Source organism: Neolamprologus multifasciatus, chromosome 18, assembly GCF_963576455.1.
Source record: "Neolamprologus multifasciatus chromosome 18, fNeoMul1.2, whole genome shotgun sequence".
NCBI classification, from domain to species: Eukaryota; Metazoa; Chordata; class Actinopteri; order Cichliformes; family Cichlidae; genus Neolamprologus; species Neolamprologus multifasciatus.
In genome coordinates, this window is record NC_140456.1 from 21790266 (window position 1) to 21808595 (window position 18330).

At 41.3% G+C, this 18330-nt stretch overlaps 2 protein-coding genes across 3 annotated transcripts in view; one reads left to right on the top strand and one right to left on the bottom strand.

Moving 5' to 3' along the window:
- The first annotated feature begins 415 nt into the window (after nucleotides 1–415).
- LOC146497871 (transmembrane 6 superfamily member 2-like) lies at nucleotides 416–5801 on the top strand. Its single transcript, XM_085142167.1, has 10 exons — nucleotides 416–837; nucleotides 1475–1578; nucleotides 1671–1768; nucleotides 1866–1969; nucleotides 2043–2125; nucleotides 2209–2333; nucleotides 3324–3425; nucleotides 3517–3609; nucleotides 3701–3820; nucleotides 3930–5801. Exons 1-10 carry the CDS (start codon nucleotides 746–748, stop codon nucleotides 4137–4139), a joined length of 1131 nt encoding a protein of 376 aa, XP_084998293.1. The 5' UTR covers nucleotides 416–745; the 3' UTR covers nucleotides 4140–5801.
- Nucleotides 5802–6603: 802 nt separating this feature from the next.
- Nucleotides 6604–18330, bottom strand: part of LOC146497872 (neurocan core protein-like) — a 57803-nt gene continuing 46076 nt past the window's right edge. For both annotated transcript variants that reach the window (XM_085142163.1, XM_085142164.1), the window contains exons 14-20: nucleotides 15116–15229; nucleotides 12518–12569; nucleotides 11293–11399; nucleotides 10840–10922; nucleotides 10472–10616; nucleotides 9313–9495; nucleotides 6604–7792 (exon numbers count right to left, since the gene is read on the bottom strand). In XM_085142163.1, coding sequence (XP_084998289.1) covers nucleotides 7674–7792; nucleotides 9313–9495; nucleotides 10472–10616; nucleotides 10840–10922; nucleotides 11293–11399; nucleotides 12518–12569; nucleotides 15116–15229 — 803 coding nt within the window. In that variant the 3' untranslated portion in view covers nucleotides 6604–7673. The remainder of the gene's footprint in view (nucleotides 7793–9312; nucleotides 9496–10471; nucleotides 10617–10839; nucleotides 10923–11292; nucleotides 11400–12517; nucleotides 12570–15115; nucleotides 15230–18330) is intronic.

The window sequence follows — 18330 nt, forward strand, 5'->3', positions numbered from 1 at the left end:
GAACTTTATGTTCTCTGTAAGATATCAAATCTAATCCACAATCTAATCGAGACTGGAGACATAAGATGGAGGAGTTAATCTTACACCAAACAGCACAGATGGCTCCTTAAACAAACCCCATGGGCAAGTGGACCCTAAAGACCACACTTGCCCTGACATCACGTGACTTGAATAGCTGGATTGTACAGACTCATCTGGTGCAGAGTATCTACAAACATCTACAAACAGCATGATTAGAAAGCAAAAAGACAGAAAACTGAACTTAAAAGGACTTCAAGGGGAGGAAACACTGACATGGGGAATCATCCTCCACCAGGTGGCAGTCTGTACAAAGACTGAGTCAATGTTTTAAAAGACGCATTTAATGACAGATCAGAGAATTTAATGAAAAACGTGAAGGAAAAGAGCGATATTTGCGCATGATGGGCGATTCAGCGGTCCGTTATCTGAACTTTGCATTACTCTCCCTTTAAATATTCTCTCATTAGAGGTGCCTCCTGCCCGAGGTGAACTTTGACACCTGCAGGACAGCAGCAGGCTTATTGGAGCTGAAGGTTTCATCACAGATCAAAAGGCAACTTGACGCTGCTTTAAATCATCTCCTGCGTTCAGCGTCAGCGCAGAGGGCGCTGCTTTAACATGACTCGGTGCACAGCTCTGAAACGTGCTTAGGAGGCACAGATTTCTTTTTTATGTGGAACATTTTTAAAGTTCACCTTAGAGGCCAAACAACACGTTTACAAGAATGAGGCCACCGACGGAAATCAGCGTTTTTCTCCTTTCTCTTCTGGCACCTGGAGTTTTATACACAATGAACAACATCCCAGCGCTTCAAGAGTAAGTGTGTGTGTAGTCGGATCATTTCAATCTAATCTCGGCCTGTTGTGTGGAGGCATGGTAAAGCCGCCGATATTAATAGGCTTATGAAGCGGCCCACAGTCTGAAGGGAAAAGGCCGTGTTTGCCCAGAGGAGAAAGGAAAGATTCACCAAGGCTGGAAAATCGAATGCTGTGAACTTAAGAGATCCGTTATAAAGTCTTAAAACGTAGGCCTAAATCTAAATTAACGGAGCTATATCGCCCACGATAATGAGCGTTAATCAATCAGTGGTACATCCCCACACTGCTCCGAGCTTTTGAATTTCACCAAAGAGAAACTGGCAATTAAAGAGCCGAGAAAGCTTTGAAAATAATCAAGTAATAGAAATGTTAATCTTTTTGAACCCTCTATCTAAACGTCCTCCTTTTGTGGCGAAAGCTGCTTTATTTCGCAAAATTAGATCATTTTAAAGTCTCGTCGATCGTCACTGATCTTAAGTTAATTTTTATTAAGCACAAAATGAAGTTTAAGTTTTACTCAAAGACTTGTCGTTTTATAATAAAGCAGCTTAGAGAGAATTAATTATCTACATCGATCCTGATTTACTGGTTAATGTTCTCCAGAATAACTTGGTTGTGTCTGAACTCGTCCTCAGACCTTTGGTTATCTTGGGGATGGGAGCGGTCATCCTGGGGTCTGTGCTTCTCCTCCTCTTCCTCACTGTGCGGCACAAGGCCAAAGTGGACCCTTTGTTCTATGGTACCGTCACACAAACACACATGCTTTCATATAAATGAGTAAAGTCCAGGTGGACGGTTGTTATTTCTCTTTCCTTCTCTGTATGTTTGCAGTGTTCGCAGAGTTTTCCTTCACCTGCCTGGTGGGTCTGACCAATGCTTTAGAGCAGGATGGGTTCATCTCTGGCTTCATGGGCTTCTACATAAAAATGGTAACCTCTCGCTTTTCTCTCCAAGACTGATAATTTTTTTTGTTTTTTTTACTTCATAAGTTTAAATGTTAAAGTTTGGATGTTTGTTTCCCTTCAGGGTGAGCCTCATCTAACCACTGCCTATGCACTGATGATGTCTTACTGGGAGGGCATCGTTCACTTCATCCTCTTCCTCGTTATCATCCACCGCATGTTCTCTGGGTAGGTTTTGCCGCTGCCGTCACAGTCTCTCATGTCTGTGCTTTAGTGAGACCTCTGACTTTCTGTCGTGCAGGAAGTCGTATCGTAGCCTGAGCCTGCTGTGGGCAGGCTCCTCCATCGCTCATCAGATCGTTCACATCCCAGGAGTGGTCATTGGTGAGAGCAGCACGAACACAGTCTGGTCAGATCGGCACAGTTGTTTGTGACCACGTGTATTGATGAAGTTCTCATTTGTTCAGGCAAGTATGGGTCCAACATTCGACCAGCGTTTTGGAGGAATATCCCCTTCTTTTTGGCACCTTTCTGGGCAGCCTCGCTGCTCTTTAGCAGACCCAGAGAGATGCAAATCATCCCAGCAGATAAGGTAAAAAAGTTCTCGCTTTTAGGATGTGTTCATTATACACTATATACTCCGAGAGTAGTCTAGCCAGAATCTGGTTACAGCTTACATATCTACATACATCTACATACATATATATTGTAGTGCATTAAACTTTAAAGTTCTGTAGCCACCTTTCTAATTAGGAGTCATGCTCAAGGTTGGAGACTAACTCAGCTGTCATAGGGCAAAAGGCAGGGTACACCGGGACACAGGGCTAGCACAGAGACAGACTATTCCCACTCATGGTCACACCCAACTGAGACTCATCAGTTAAGCTGATATGCACCTTTGTGGACCTTGTGAGGTCATCTGATTGTTGGGGTTTTCTCTCTGTTATGATTCATGGATTTCTTGGGTCTTTACCTCACAATATAAAGCACCTTGAGCTGAGTGTTGTTGCTACATAAATGACAGTTGGACTGATTTAAATTTGAATAGAACAGGATCCAAGGATCCAAATGACATTAAATTATACTTTAAAAAAAAAGTGTGTGTATGTATATGTATGTAAGTTGGGAGAAGAAGATTGTTGTTTTTGCATATGAACTCCAGATGGTGTAAGAAAAATCATTTGGGGACATTTCTTCACAGTTGGCCTTTTTAATTTGTACCCACAATAATATTTATTCCACCTGAAATGCATTTTTAGTACTTGGAAAAACTCTGTTAGGTTCAGGAGGTGCTGGAGGATACGTAATACCCTCTTGCTTGCTGTGAATTTTCCACACAGTTACCTTATTTATTCCCACATGAGCTCAGTGGGACATCACACAGGCTTCCCACTGGGGAGCAGGCAGTTTGAGAGCTGTTTTAATATCCAGTTTGACTGTGTTAGACATTTGTCTTCTCACAGGCAGCTCCACTGGGTAATCTCCAGACACGTTCAGTTTTCCGGTGCCCGTGTGAAAATAACCTGTACGGTGTTAAATAAACAGCACCAACATCAACTGTGAACATTTCTGTGTCGAGCAGATCGCTGCAGAGCAGAAGAAAAGTCTGCTGTTTCGACCCATTGACCTGCTTCTCTCACTGCTGTTACTGGGATCCATGGCCTTCTCCGTGTTTAGAGGCTTTGTAAGTGAAACATCACAAGACCTTTTCTGCGTGTCGGTACTTGCGCTTCTGTTCGCGCTCCAGTCTTAACTCTCTTCGTGTTGTGCTGCAGGTAGTGCTGGACTGTTCTCTGGACACCTGTTTCACCTACATCTATCAGTATGAGCCGTACCTCAAAGACCCAGTTGGCTTTCCCAGGGTTATGGTGAGTCTGGAGACTGAAGACTCAGAAACTGAGTTAACTCTAATATAATATGTAGTTTATTGTTTAACTGTTTGGTGCACAATTCCTTTAGATGCTGGTGTACTTATTCTACGCACTGCCGTTGCTAACAGTCTTCATCTACGGTCTGAAAACACCTGGATGTAGCTGGATGTTGGACTGGACCATCTTCTTTGCTGGCGCCATGGCTCAGGTAATTGTAGTTTTCTCATCTTGTGCTGTGATTAATATTCGTTTAAACAAAAGGAAAAATGGAAAGCTTCATGTTGACTTCCCTCCCCCTCACTCGCTGTTCCCTCCAGACCCAGTGGTGCCATATCGGAGCATCTCTGCATTCCCGCACTCCCTTCACGTACCGAGTCCCAGCAGACAAACGGTTGCCTGTTATCGCTCTCAATGCGCTGCTCGCTGCTGTACCGGCGCTGCTGGCCCTGCGCTGCCACACAAACCCCGCTTATTTTATGAAACCTGTTCCTGCGGGACAATCCAACAGCAAGAAAAAGGAAAACTAGACCACACGCAAGCCACGGACTGGTGAGGAATGCTTACTGGGGCACGAACTGAATTAAATGCACACATTTTTCATCCCTAAAACCCAGAGGAAATCTAAAAAACATTGCTCTCTCTGAGTCAACTGTTAGAAAAAAAATCAGTCACCTCACCCAGCACTTCCTGTATGGACTTCTGGACCCTGATAAGGAGGCTGTTGATGGAGGTGAGGACCGTGATCAGATCGCACAGCGTTCAGGTGACTCATGCAGACACCCAGTTTGTATCGTCACAAAACTTCAACTAACCTGAACCATGCAGGTCAGCAGCAGCACCGGAGAATGATTCAGTCCCTTTTTTTTCTATACAGAAATCTAAACCAAAGCTACAAAATTTGAAGATTCATTTTTTTGATCTTGAATATTGCAACTTTCACCCTCCTGTGATTTTTAGCACCCCCACGCTAACTGAGTATATTAAATGTTGAATATCAGCTGAATCCTCTGTAGGCTGAATAACTTAAGAGTTGCTGATAAGAGAGATGACTCACTCGATCTGACAGCTTGGAGAAGAAAAAACCCACCTGGTGATCGACGTTGTGGTCTAGCCTTCGTGTGACTGGAGCGTATAAAGAAATCAGACAGATACTAATCGCTATTCCAGTCTACTCCAAGTCCAGACTGTCATTTTCAGGTTAAATATTCAGTTTACAGTCATGTGAAATGGGGAAAGGGAGCACACGGAATTTGTTTTTGCTTAATAAACGACTTAAATGATTACCACGCTCATTCTTTCTATCTACAGTTTGAGAACTGGAGCGCTGAACTGTGGCTATTTTTGTATTATAAAAATGGGACACAGATTTCTCGCAGCTAGCTGTGCATGTCAGTGTTTGATTAAATTACATTCTCATTAACCTTTTCCTTCGCTAAATATTGAGAATATTTATGATTCGCATATCACGTCTGAGCTTCTAAACTTAAACGCACTTCTTCCTGAACCAAGTGGTTTACGGGTTCAGCAGTCACGTCTCCGCAGCTGTCAGTGTTTTCTCCAGCTGGTGATGTCATTGTGCCCTACTGCACTGCCCAAGTTATCAGACTGATAAGAGGTGAACCCTGGATTTAGGTGAGCTGTCAGACACAGCGGCCACACAGATTACCGCAGGAAACGGCTCAAAAAGCAAAAAAAACATGTTTTGGCTGCTAAAGTGTCATTTGACTTGGTAACTAGAACATTTCCCTTTTTTGTGTACATACAATAGGATATGCAGGACAAGAAGTTTGATCACTGAGTTTTGTTTTTGTTTGTTTTTTTGTCTTTGTCACAATTTGTGACTCAGATTAAGTTTGTATTTTATAGCACACTTACACACTTTAGAAAGCACAGTGCAAATAAACGCAACCCTAACCCTCTAAGCTTTATCTTATTGCAACATGAGTGTCCATTAAAAACAGTTTAGTGTGGTATAAAGTGTTGGACCCACCAACTGACTCTCAGTCATTAGGGTAGAGTCATGACCAGCCATACCGTCCGGCTCTGTAAATGAAGCAGTGAGTCGTTTTTAAAAAGCTTGGTACTGTAATAGGAAGAAACTGATATTCCAGTGTAAGTGATGATACTGCAAAGCAGAAATGTTTGGGAAACGCAGCAAATCAGCCAAATATAGTGGCAGACAAAATAAAGTTTACAAGCCGAGTCCTGAGGCACATACCATGTAAAAGTCTTCATGCTCTACTGAATCAATAACTGCAGAGCTCCAAACCTCCTATAGCATCAACATCACGCCAAAAACTTCCCGCTGGGCACTTCATAGTATGCGTTTCAAAAGCTAAATTGCTCCTGGAGGTGTACTTTAATCAGGGCCACCTTTGCAAAAGAAGATATTTCGCCGCTTCAGGTGAGTAGAGCATCAACAAAAGCACTGTACAGAAGAGAACAGGCACTTTAAGCCAGATGTAGCATGACAGGGAGCTGTTGTGAAGGTGGGTTGCAAAGCGGCTTGCAGGATTCTATAACTTTACCCAGGCTAAAGTATTTTAAAGTGAAAACTTGTAAAACTTATGATCCTTTTCAACTCAATAGCATGCATAATTCACTTGAACTGATCTGTATACATCTTATACTGATTCCTGATGTTGCTCCTCAGTTTATCTATTGCCTAAATTAACCATTAAGCATAACTTCTTATTGACAGTCAGATGATCCCTTGCCGCAAGGGGTCACTACAGCGAGTAGCTCCAAAGTTTTACACCAGATGCTCTTCTTAGTTTAACCCCACAGGGCATTTTTGTCTCTAGCTGGAACTGAGGTTTAGCTCGCACTACACTATGGAGCTAAAACAAAATGGAGAGATAATAGTAGGGGGAAACCCCCTGACTCAGATTAACTGATCTGATCAGGTTCTGGGTCGAGCATGACCTCGTGGCAAAACTACGCTGAGTTTGAAAGTGAAAAACAGCTGATGGCATGAATGAAAAGCAGAACTTTTGTCCATTTTGTTCGCTTTATTAAGAATGGAGTACAACAGCAGGACAAAAAGTCATAACACCAAAAAAAGTGGATAACAGATCAAATATCAAAGAGACAAGAGACGAAAAAAGAGTGACATTCTACCCATCGTGTAAATATGGCCGTGCAAATTAGGTACAATCAAGTGGTTATCTCAAATTATTCTGTAATCCCACCCACACAAACTATGTCAATGGGACGTATACATTAGCTGAGAGTGCTTAAGGGGATTGGGGAGTCTATCGGATTGGACAAGGTCCAGCTATTGATCAGGTTTGAGCCAATAACACACATCACAATATTTACAGTACAGAGATTAGAGGCAATCAAATGATTAATTTTGTTATCAACTGATTGTTGGACTTACATATTGGTATAGAAAAATGGTGTTATGTCAGCTTTCTAAAGGATAAGTAAGAAAAAGAGCATGTTCACTAGCAAATGATTCATAATAAATAGTAACATTACACAAATAGATATTAGAAAAAAAGCACGTCAGTCGAATAAAAGAGACCAGCTATTCAGGTGCTCTATGGAAAAGTAACAGCTACAGTACACGTACAAAAAGCTGGGATACCAGGACTATCTTGCATCAATTACATCTGTGCTTTGTAAACAGAATACTAAAATGAGTTACTTTTTTCATGTAGAACAAGCAAACCTTTCCAAAAAAGTGACTTGGCACTCCTCTAAGTTTCTGTCTTACATGCATACGTTCACACACTGCTGTCAGGCTGACAGACCAAGAGAAGGTTATAGTTTGTAGACGAGTGAAGGAGTTACTGTTTGGGAGGGCGGATGTTAGGGCGGTGCTAAAGTCAGTGTTCGCATGGACCTCGGTTAAAGAAAGCAGAGAGAAAATAAAAAGAAGCATCAAAAAGCATTAGATTATGGGGATAATCTTATTCACTGGGGGAGTAAAGCTAAGCAGAGAGCACGGTTAGTGGTTAGAAGCGGGAAGGGCAAATGGAAATTGCTGTGATCTACTGTCTTTCCTTATGGGCCATGGTTAGCACCTAGGCATTGTGGATGTTGTATTATTTGGTTCAGTAGTAGCTGTGTGCGTCTTCTCTGGCCTTGTGTCCCTCTCCTCCGTGTCTCCTGTGGCCGTGGCGGTCGTGGCGCTGGTTACGGTGATGGCGTCGGTACCGGTGCAGTCGTCGAGCTGCAGAGGGGAGGAAATGGTGACACGTTGTATATGAGCTGCAGTAGATGAACAACACACTTGTCACTGTGCACAATTACTGCACTGTACACAAAAATCCCATATTCATCCCACATTTTCTTACTTTTAAATGATCTGCTCTGAAAGAAGCTTAAGTGTGTAGTTGAACCATAAATACTCGAATACTCAAAATATATTTCCTTGCTGAAGGTTCCCATCGCTAATCAGCTGACTCTTCAATGCTACACAAAAGCCTAATATGAGCTGATACATTATTTATTAGTGAGTCACCTTTGTTAAGATGGGAAAGAGTTAATAAATGATACTTAACAGACTTAAAGCTCTGAGGTTGGTTGATGCTAATTATCGGGTTTGATGAAATCATCAAGGAGCTGCTTGGATTGTAATTTCACTGATTTTAAATGAATCATACTTTACTGCGTTGTTATGTGTGTGTGTGTGTGTGTGTGTGTGTGTGTGTGTGTGTGTGTGTGTGTGTGTGTGTGTGTGTTTGTGTGTGTGTGAGGTCATATTTACATCCAAGATTTTTACAGTTGCTTTGACTTAGTGTCCTTGTGCACAACAGAAAGAGAACATTTCTTTTCAGACTTTAACAATGAATCTTCTGTCTCTGCCTCACAACTATGAATTTCACTCTCCAAAGTCTGTTTCAATGATTTCACTGTGTAAGTCATCATTTACGGGCTCTACTTGCCAAAATACGATCACAGGCATTATGAGTATTGTCACACACATTTATAGCGTTTATAAAGTGCCACAGACATGATTTGTGAGCATGAGCATGGAGCACTCTGCTCAGACACGAATAAGGGCGGAAGCGTTCCGCTCGGAGGGGAGTAAGGATGTGTAGCGGGAGAAAAATGATGTGATATAGGAAAACGTAAAAGTGCAGAGGACAGTCAAGAAGACATACAGAGATATGCATTCAACAAGAAACTGTGACCAAACAGACGTGTGTGAGAAGATGTTTCATTACTGTGATATACTGATGCATATGGTAAAAGCTTTGATAAGGAGTCCACTGTGAATCTAACCACTGCGTTTTGCTCACCATCAAATGGGCTTGCCTTTGTAGTTACACTAATGTGTCTGACACAATGACCTCATTTTGACACCTGCATTAAAGGTTTTCAATGTGTTAAACTCATTTGTGTGTCTGCTTTAACATTTCACTGCATATATGCATATAAATCAATCTGAACTACAAAATTGATCCATGAAATTTGCCCAACCAGTTCAGAAACTAAACAACTCAATAAAACAACAACCTGGCAGAACCATCTGAATTTGTAAGTGAGGAGCAAGGCGTGAAAATAATCAATAAAAAACTTGTATTGGTGGCACAGTCACTATTATAGAGCTCCAAAGTCACTACAATGCTGCAATGTTATGGTATAATAAAAAAGTAAAAAGGAGTTTCACATCTCAACTTCTACTCAGTCTATAGGGATTTTTTTTCTCCTCATACATGATGCTTTCAGTTTAAAGCGACCACTCACACTTTGTGCAGATGATCCTGGGTCGCTCCCAGCTCCCATCGGACCGGCAGCGTGCGGTGGGGATGTGGCGCTGGTAGAAGCCTTCAGAGCACTGGTAGCGCACCACTGAATGGATATCATAATGTGATCTCCTCCGACCTATCAAATGGGCATTCTCCACCGCAGGTGGGGTCCCACATAACACTACAAACAAACAGAGAAGCCTCATATCACTCATACAAAAAAGGCTAAATTCCTGAAGAGACATCCAGAGTTTATTTGTTATTAATTAGAACAGACACACTAATAATTACCCATTATAGCAGTCATCGCATATTTTTTTAATGTAAGTGCTAATGTATAGTAAATGAAAGCATCGCACAATATGCACAACAATAACTCATGAAGGTCGTCATTTGCAGGAGTGCGCTGCCTCTAGATGGCAGCCTTGTTGCTGTATCTGCTGACAGAAAGAGCTGTTTTAAGGGGCTAGTCTCTGCAGTAGACAGGGACTACAGCCAAACCACAGAGCCATGAGACCACAGCCAGACAAGTAAACACTCTCAAATGACTTAATCCCTCTCCCCCTGTCCTCCTTTATCCTTCCCCATCCTTTTCTAAGGCCTCTTGATGGTCTTCCATGTCTTCTTTCTTTTTTTCCCCCCAAGTCTATGTGATCTCATTGCTTTCACATTTAGGTTGACTGAATCCCAGAGGAAAAGCTTGGGTACAGTAAGTATCAAGAAAACCTGATAAAAAACAGCTTGTAGGAATTTCACATGGCGTTTGAGAACAGGACAATAACTGCAGTTTCAGTTCTTCTGCCTGAACGAATGTAAGTGGGGCCAGGGGAAAAAGAGCTGCCAATGAGAGGAAGATTTAGATTGATATTCCTCTCAAAAATCAATACAGGTTTTAGCCTGAATCTCAGCTTTCACTCGTGCATTTTGTCAATTTTTGGAGCGTCTGCAGCGATGACCTTTTATAGAGCAAAAAAGCAACTTGTGAAGTGTAGCCAACTACTGATTTTCTGCATGAGAACTGGTGGCCAGCTGGTAAGTACACAGAAAACCCAATATGTAAAGACAGGAGAATCTTTGATAGGGAGAGTCCTTCCCTGTTCGACAATCTGAAAAGACCTTTTTCAGTTTTGTTAGCGAGCTGAGCATTGTTACAGTACCTGTGCCTTTCTTGCAGATGTAGGGCAGGTTGTAGTTGCAGGGCACGTCGTTCCACTTGCCGTCCTCATGGGCAATGGTCACCACGCAGTCCTCGCCACCTGCAAAGAAGTTATCGGGCTGGCTCTCCCTCCAGTTCTCGTAAACCTGCACGGCAGCAAACACCAGATTTCAGATGGATTTGAGTTCATCTGTAATTTTAGTCAGGCTGGGATTCTTGTCATATTTTTAAGTGAAAAGAAAAAAAAAACGTGGTATTTTTACACAAATGTGATTTTGTGAGCTTTAAACGTGTGTTTCCTATTGAGCTGGTTTATTATGATGACTTTTCACAGTCTGAAAACAGGAAGTGTAAAAAGTGATCACTGACCAAATCGTTGGTGTCGGTCCACTGAAAGTCCTCTTCCACTGTGCGATCGTTCAGACCGATCCAGGCGTTGTCGTGACCGAGACCTGGAACGAACAGTACATGGCTTCCTTTCATTTAACTGCTTCTGTAAGAACTTTATTTATGTATCTGATAGCATCGCACCGCCACCTTCTTCCTCTTTTCCGTTTAATCGAATTTGTGAATCATGTTTTTTGTGACTTGCTGCTTTCTCTTCTTGTTTTTTTTTCACACTCTACCTTTTATTGTTTTTATCCCTCAAGCTTCGATTTCACGCCCCTTGTTTGTGATGTATGATATTAATACTTTGTTCTGCTTTAATATTTTTTTTCCTAAGAGTGTTGGGTTTAATTTGTGCCATTTGTCTTGATTGTCTCCTTCTTTTTCTTTCAAAAGATTATGACTGAATAAATCAAAATCACCCGTCAGACATACCGTTGATGAACTCTTGCTCGGCAGCAGAGACGACACTACTGAGGTGGGCGCTGTGCTCTCTGCAGTCTTTCTCTGCATCCTCCCAGGTGTGTCTGTGGGTGAAGTACCTGTAGGACGTCACGGTGAAATCAGATTTGATTCACATGTTATGCTTCCCAAAAGATTTAAATGATGTTCAACTTTAAAACGAGACATCTGATCTCCCGTGTTCAGTCTCTACTTTAACTCCGTCAAAAGCACGTTGGAGGAGATTTCCTCGCTAATGATCCACGCGCTCCAAGTTAATCTGCCTACCAATTGTGCTCATTTCCAGCACAATATTTTCTGCCAGAGTAGCGTTGCATAATTCACAGTTCAAAATAACAATCCTTGTTTGTCTTATACTTGACTCCTCTGCTCATTGTTTACCTGAAACAAGTTGTTTTAGAGTTGTTTTAGCTGTCACTCCCAGAAAGAAGTTTTCCTGTATGCCTGAGATCAACATATTAAGGTATATCTGCTCTCAGTGACACCATTAACAGCCAAGAGTGGAGAAAAGTGTCAGAAGGCGACCAAAACCTGTCCTTTTGACTCATCTGGCTCTAACCTCATTATATGAAACTTTGAGGATGCTCAAAATGTGCAACCAGCGCTGTGGAGTGGAGCACTGTCGCCAAGAGGCTTCTGTTTTTAATGCTAATAGAAGTTTGCATGTTCTCTTTTCCAGCTGTGTCCTCTACGTTCTCTGGATTATCCCAAAGTCCAAAGACATGCAGGTTAACTGGTGATTCTAAACTGGTCATGGATGTCGAATTGTTTGAGGTGCAGAATAAAGTATTATATTAATGTATGGTTAAAGTATTACTTGGCTAAAAATGGCGGCCCCTCCCTGAGCCTGCTTCTGCCAGCAGTTTCTTCCTGTTAAAAGGGAGTTTTTCCTCCCCACTTTCACCAAGTGCTTGCTTACAGGCGGTCATCTGATTTTTGGGTTTTCTTTCTATTATCTTACAATATAAAGCACATTGAGGCAACTATTGTTATCATTTGATACAAATTAATTTGAATCTCCCCTCCAGCTCATCCATGTTATCTAGGGCATCTCACTCTGGTCCATCACCAGCAGCATCGGGACTCTGTCAGGATCCAGTCATTCCTACAACTTCTCTCTGCTAATTTTCTCAGTCTTTCCTGAGTAAACTGGCACAGAGCAGTAAAGTAAGCTGGTTACGTTTTCCATGATTCTTACCTGTAGCAGTGGCCGTGGAACTTCCTCCAGCCGTGCTCACAACCTTCAACATCTGTAAAGAGGAAGGGAAGTTAAAATCGTTTCTTCTTTAAACATAGTCAAATACAGCACGCTATGTGAGATGCTATAGTCTATATAAGGAAGCAGAAAATCATTTTTTTCCCTTCCATTTAGCAAATAAAGACTAAAACATATGACTCGGGCATCTTCAGAAGTAAAATACATAAACTGTAATTATACACAGGCTTCTTTTCCATTCTCGGCACACGTGGCTCTTTCTCTGCACTATTGGTATTCATTAATAACACCAAGGCCCGTAGAATCATTTATAACTGCAAAGGTTAGAAATTCATTAATCCTCATTACAACTAGTGCACGACATTCACACACGAACACAGGCAAACACACACACACACACACACACACACACACACACACACACACACACACACACACACACACAAACACAAGGAGGACGGATCTGTAGCTGGAGGTGTTCGAGACCAGTGCAGAGATGAATCAGCTCTGTGTGTGTGTGTGTGTGTGTGTGTGTGTGTGTGAGTTTGAGAGAGTTGTATGTGGGTGATTAGCACCATGTACCACACAAACACTAAGATTTTTTCCCGATGTTTCATGATGCACATGCTCATGAAAATATTAACTGAAGCTTAGAAAATCGCGCATGTGTGTGTGTGTCTGTGTGTGTGTGCTCACTCAGTATCTGCCACCCTGCACGAGGCTGCAACACAAATTTTGGAAACAAGGAGAACATCTGGACTGAACAAGCTGTTCCATTTCCTTTGACTTTTTATTTAAGAATTGAAAAACATTTTGTCAGCTGTCCACTTTATTCTTTTTACTTTTATACTGTATATCATCTTCTCAGTCTCCTTTATCTTTTTTGTTCCCACATTCATTTTTTTCAAGCACTTTGAACTTATGCTTCAAAGGTGTTTTATAAATAAGGTTTTCTTGTATGCATCCAGATCAGCAATCTTTTTGTCTGAGGTAACAACAACTCTTCCTGGGGTCATTAAAAACGGGCTATTATCTACAAAAGTACTTTAGTAGCTACACATCTTCATCTGCTTGTTAAGGCTGGCATGTCTCATCTCATGGCAACAACTCAATACATTTAAACATGTAGTCGTGCTCAACACAACCTGCTGAAGTTTAAACTGAGCCTCAGAATGGGGATGAAAGCTGATTTGGCGTGGTTGTTGGTGCAGGTCTGAATATTTGAGAAACTGCTGATGTGCTAGAGTTTTCACACACAACAACTTTACAGTTTATGGCATAAACAGCATGAAAGCATGGATCCATTCTGCCTTGGATCAACAGTTCAGGCTGCTGGATGATGGTGTAAATGGAGTGGGAGATATTTTCTCAGCACACTTTGGGCTCCTTGTTACCAACTGAGTATCATTTAAACACTACAGCCAACCTGAGTATTGTTGCTGGGTGTGCTCATCCCTTTATGACCACAGTGTACCTGTTTTTTAACTTCTTCCAGCTGGATAACACTGGTTGTTAGCTCAAATCATCAGGAACTGTTTGGGTTTCTTTTTAACATAACATGGCAAGGTGTAACTATTAAAGCACCAGGAAATGGTATTCCTCTCCCCTGATTATTATTAATGTATTCATAATTATGAATAATATACTGTATATGATTTTATAATGTGTAATAGAAGGACTTTTGCTTTAGACATATTTTGATGCTAATACATTTGTACTTTACGTGAAGAAGAGTTTTGAATGATGCTTGTAACTTGTGCATATTTTACACAGTTGTATTGCTAATTTCAGTGTAAAGCATCTAAATATTTCTGCAAAAATATTGCAAGACAGTTATCCACTGAGTTGTCTTGTGCAATTATTGTAGGGTCTACCTTACAATATAAAGTGCCATGAGGCGACTGTTGTTGTGATTTGGTGCTATATAAATAAAATTGAATTGAATTGAATATCATCTGTAGTAAGGCACAGATGATATCCACCAAGAGAGATCAAAAATGCCAGTTTCCCATTTTAAATGTTGCATTTATGCAAACATACATAAAACAATTACTGCATTTATGACAATTACTAGTCATAAATGATCAATCAACATTAGTTTCACGTCACACACAGTGGAAGAAGGTTTTTTGATTCTTATCACCTGCTACACAAACCTGTGGAAGTGTGGATGTGTGGTGCTGACGAAAAACGGTGGAAATATTAACTGACGCTTTGAAAATAGTCTGTGGATTTACGTGCATGGCCAAATTCAGTCAGTATCTGTCACCCTGCAGCCCTGTGATACTCAGATACATTGTCTGATATCTGCAAAGCGACGCACCCTTGTGATATTGTGGTATGACACACGGCAGTAACAGATGCTGCACACTGATCAGGATTATTTCCACCAGCACAGTTAGCAACAAACCTTTCAGCGCAAGCGTCACAACGGTGAAAAGGCCAGTACACAACAATGTGCCGAATTACAGTTCAGCACTGTTTCAAACACAGACTGCAAAATAATTCCTTTCGCACAGCTCGGAGTAATCTGTTATTTAATCATGTATGTGTTTGTGTGTGCGTGCACCAGCCTCTCACCTTTCTCACACATGTCTCCTCCGTAGCTGGGCAGGCAAAGGCAGAGGAAGGAATCAATCTTGTCGATGCAAGTGCCTCCATTTGCACAAGGCTCGGACTGGCAGTCGTCAACGTCTGTGGTGAAGGGAAAAAGCAGTGAGAACAGATGGGTTGCAGATCTCATTAGGGTTCAAATTAATAGGACATATTCAGCTGAAGTGATGCTGTTCAGAACCAAAAAAAATAAAACAGCGTGGGCGTCTGCTGCCACTCAAGCTCTGACACAAGATGAGCTGGTTATTAGTCCTGCTTTAAACACTGAAATGTGTCCATGTTGCTGAGTACATTATCATAATTCAGACGGGGTGTGAGGAGAATACAGACAGTCTAATCTCCTCTTACATTCCTTATTTATCCTCATTCTCTCACAGAGGAAGGCACTCTAAAAGCCTTTCTAGTGTTATTACATTCTTTTTATGCATTTACCGAATCCAAGGTTGACTTCATGTGTCTATTCTCTTCTTTTCTCTCTCTGCATTGTCTCCATTTACAAACTACTGCACGAGCGAGAAGTAGTAGGCTACACAGTGGAATGCTTTTCTTTAAATGCAGTTAAAGAACAGGCGTAAATTTGATGGATAACCCAGCAGAAAGGCAGAGTCTGACCAAAAGATCTAGGTTCAAGCTCTTGTTTTAGCAGATCCTGCCCCCAACCTTAAGAGGCCTTAAGCAACAATAGAAACCCTTCCAGCTCTCTGCAGCTGCTTATGCTCTCTAACCTCTCTGGGTTTGTTTTTTTTTAAATCAGACAAAGAGAACGTTTCTCTACAGAGATCAATAAAATATCACTTTATCATTATAAATGGAGGGCATGTAATCTTCCTTCACCAGTGTGGGGTTTTATTTGACACAGAATAACAGATACACCCCAGGACTGTAGAAATCTATTAAAACTCACAGCAAGAGTGTAGAAAGAAGGCGACTTTCAAGTTCAACCTAACTTCAAAGTATTTCCTCTCAGCTTAATGACTGCTTAGTTCCAGTGAAAAGCAATGAAAAGGACAGTGGCTGTGAAGAGCTAAATCTGAGCGACAGATCAGCCCAAAATGACCTTTAGCCTCATGCGAGACTTTCACACTTCAGCCTGAGTGTGATGTTGCAAAAGGATTAATTTTTAATCTGGGCTAACCTGCGGTTGTGTGTGTTTCAGGATGCACTGTGAGATTGTTTCTGGGTCTTTTTTTTCCTTTTATGACTTCAGTTTAAGGTCGTTTATCTGTTTATAAAAATGTGCAGCTCGTTTAAGAAGAATGAAATAAAATTAGGCTGTTTTTTGAGGATGGATTTAATGACTGATATCAAGAGTTTTATGCTAATGTGTTTTCTTGGAAGAGTTCCCACTCTTCTGTGTGGAAACTTTTAATCAACCAAACAATGTTGTTTGTCCCTAAAATCAAATATCAACTCAAGAGAGCACAAATTCCTAAAGTTTCTCAAAATTCACATGTTGTATTGAGAAGAAAAAACTACCTTAAAGGCACGATGTGCAGGATTTGGCTTCTGTGGCACCAAACTGACATTGTTTTTTTTAATTGGAACTCAAATTAAATGATGTACTCAATCTTGAACTCAGTCTTACATGATTCAAATCATCAAAATCACAGGCACCTGTTCCTAAATAGAACAAATGCATGTGAACCCCTCGATATGTGTAGCCTGACTTTGAATGACCTCGGGATCAGTGGGAGCACTGTTAACCACACACAGTTCAACACGCACCACTAACTCTCTCATTCCCCCATTAAAATCAGTGCAGCTCTTTGTTGTTCAATATAAAAAGTCTGATCCGATTGTCCCGCTCATCCATTATGCAGAGGGGATGCTGCTCCTCAGAGACATAATACTGCAAATTCTGCAAATCCACAACAAAGCCTTGCATCATGCCCACGCATCGGCTGCTGGCTGTCAGTTTGATTGTCTGCCTGTCCATCCGTCCATTTTTACGTGACTGAACGCACAAAACTTAGTAAGAACAGGGTGCTACTGTGCATGCAATTGTGTGTGTGCGGTTTGTTTTGTTGACTCGCTTCCTTGATTGACTTGCTGTTTAATAAGCAGAGCATGTGTTAAGTAACAAATCTGGACCCTCAAGGCAGATTTATATCTCGGTTTCAAAGGGTCACAGTCCTGAAGCAAAAGTGCTTCTGGTGTCTGCTTTGGGACGTGCAGAGACAGAATGAGGCTTGTAAGCACTTCTTCTGAAATATTACTATGCTAGGGAGCCAGTCAAGTTAATGTGTACAGTATGTTGGGACGTTATCAGTATTCACAGCATTGATACAGTTCCTGAAAACGTTTCATATACATACATTTTTCAGGAAACACCTTATATTCCGGTGTAATGATACTGTGACGCTGACACTAACAGATGCATTAACAGAGAACGTGACTTCGGCTTTGTTTTAGACTTTCCTGCACGCACATGATGCAGCAAGGGAACAGCAGCTTCAGATATTTAGTGCATGAGTATACACCTATAAACGGTTAAAGAGTGTTTCTATGGTAACCTGACCTCATTTTGAGAGAACCGAGTAACAAATTAAAAAGAAAATATGCCAGAAAGCTGTATTTAAACACCTTAACACCTAAATTGCAGAGTTATGGGCCTCAGCTGACTTGAACACCAGCTGGCAGTGGCTGTTATGTGTGTCATGAATGCATTGCATTGTGGGATATTTTTGCTGGTGTTATGTCCTTTGCTTGCATACTCTAAAACCCCTGGACAACCTATGCACTTGGCACAGTACTGGATATGCTGCAACACTTTGAAAATGCTACAAAAAATCCAACACATCATTTTAGTGTGAAAATCTGATCGTTAGCAATGGTGTGTTGGACACATTTGTATTTGGGGTTCATATTGGCAGTTTTAAATATTGTTTTTCTATGAAGACACATGCAATCCATAGTTGAATCTACACAGATGTGTGTTTTTATATCAAAACACAATCTGATTTCCTGATACCACCAGTGGTGCTGATCCGATACCATGTAAATACAGGGCCAGTATTGTCAATACCAGTAGTGATCCTTTTAACCTGTAGATGGAGTTTATGTAGGGGAGAGCTGTGTGTCATGATTTATGAGATGAATCATGGAAAATCTGAACAGGTTTTAATGACTTTCCACAATAATTAGACAATACACACAACAAAGCACAACCCTGAGCTTTTCAT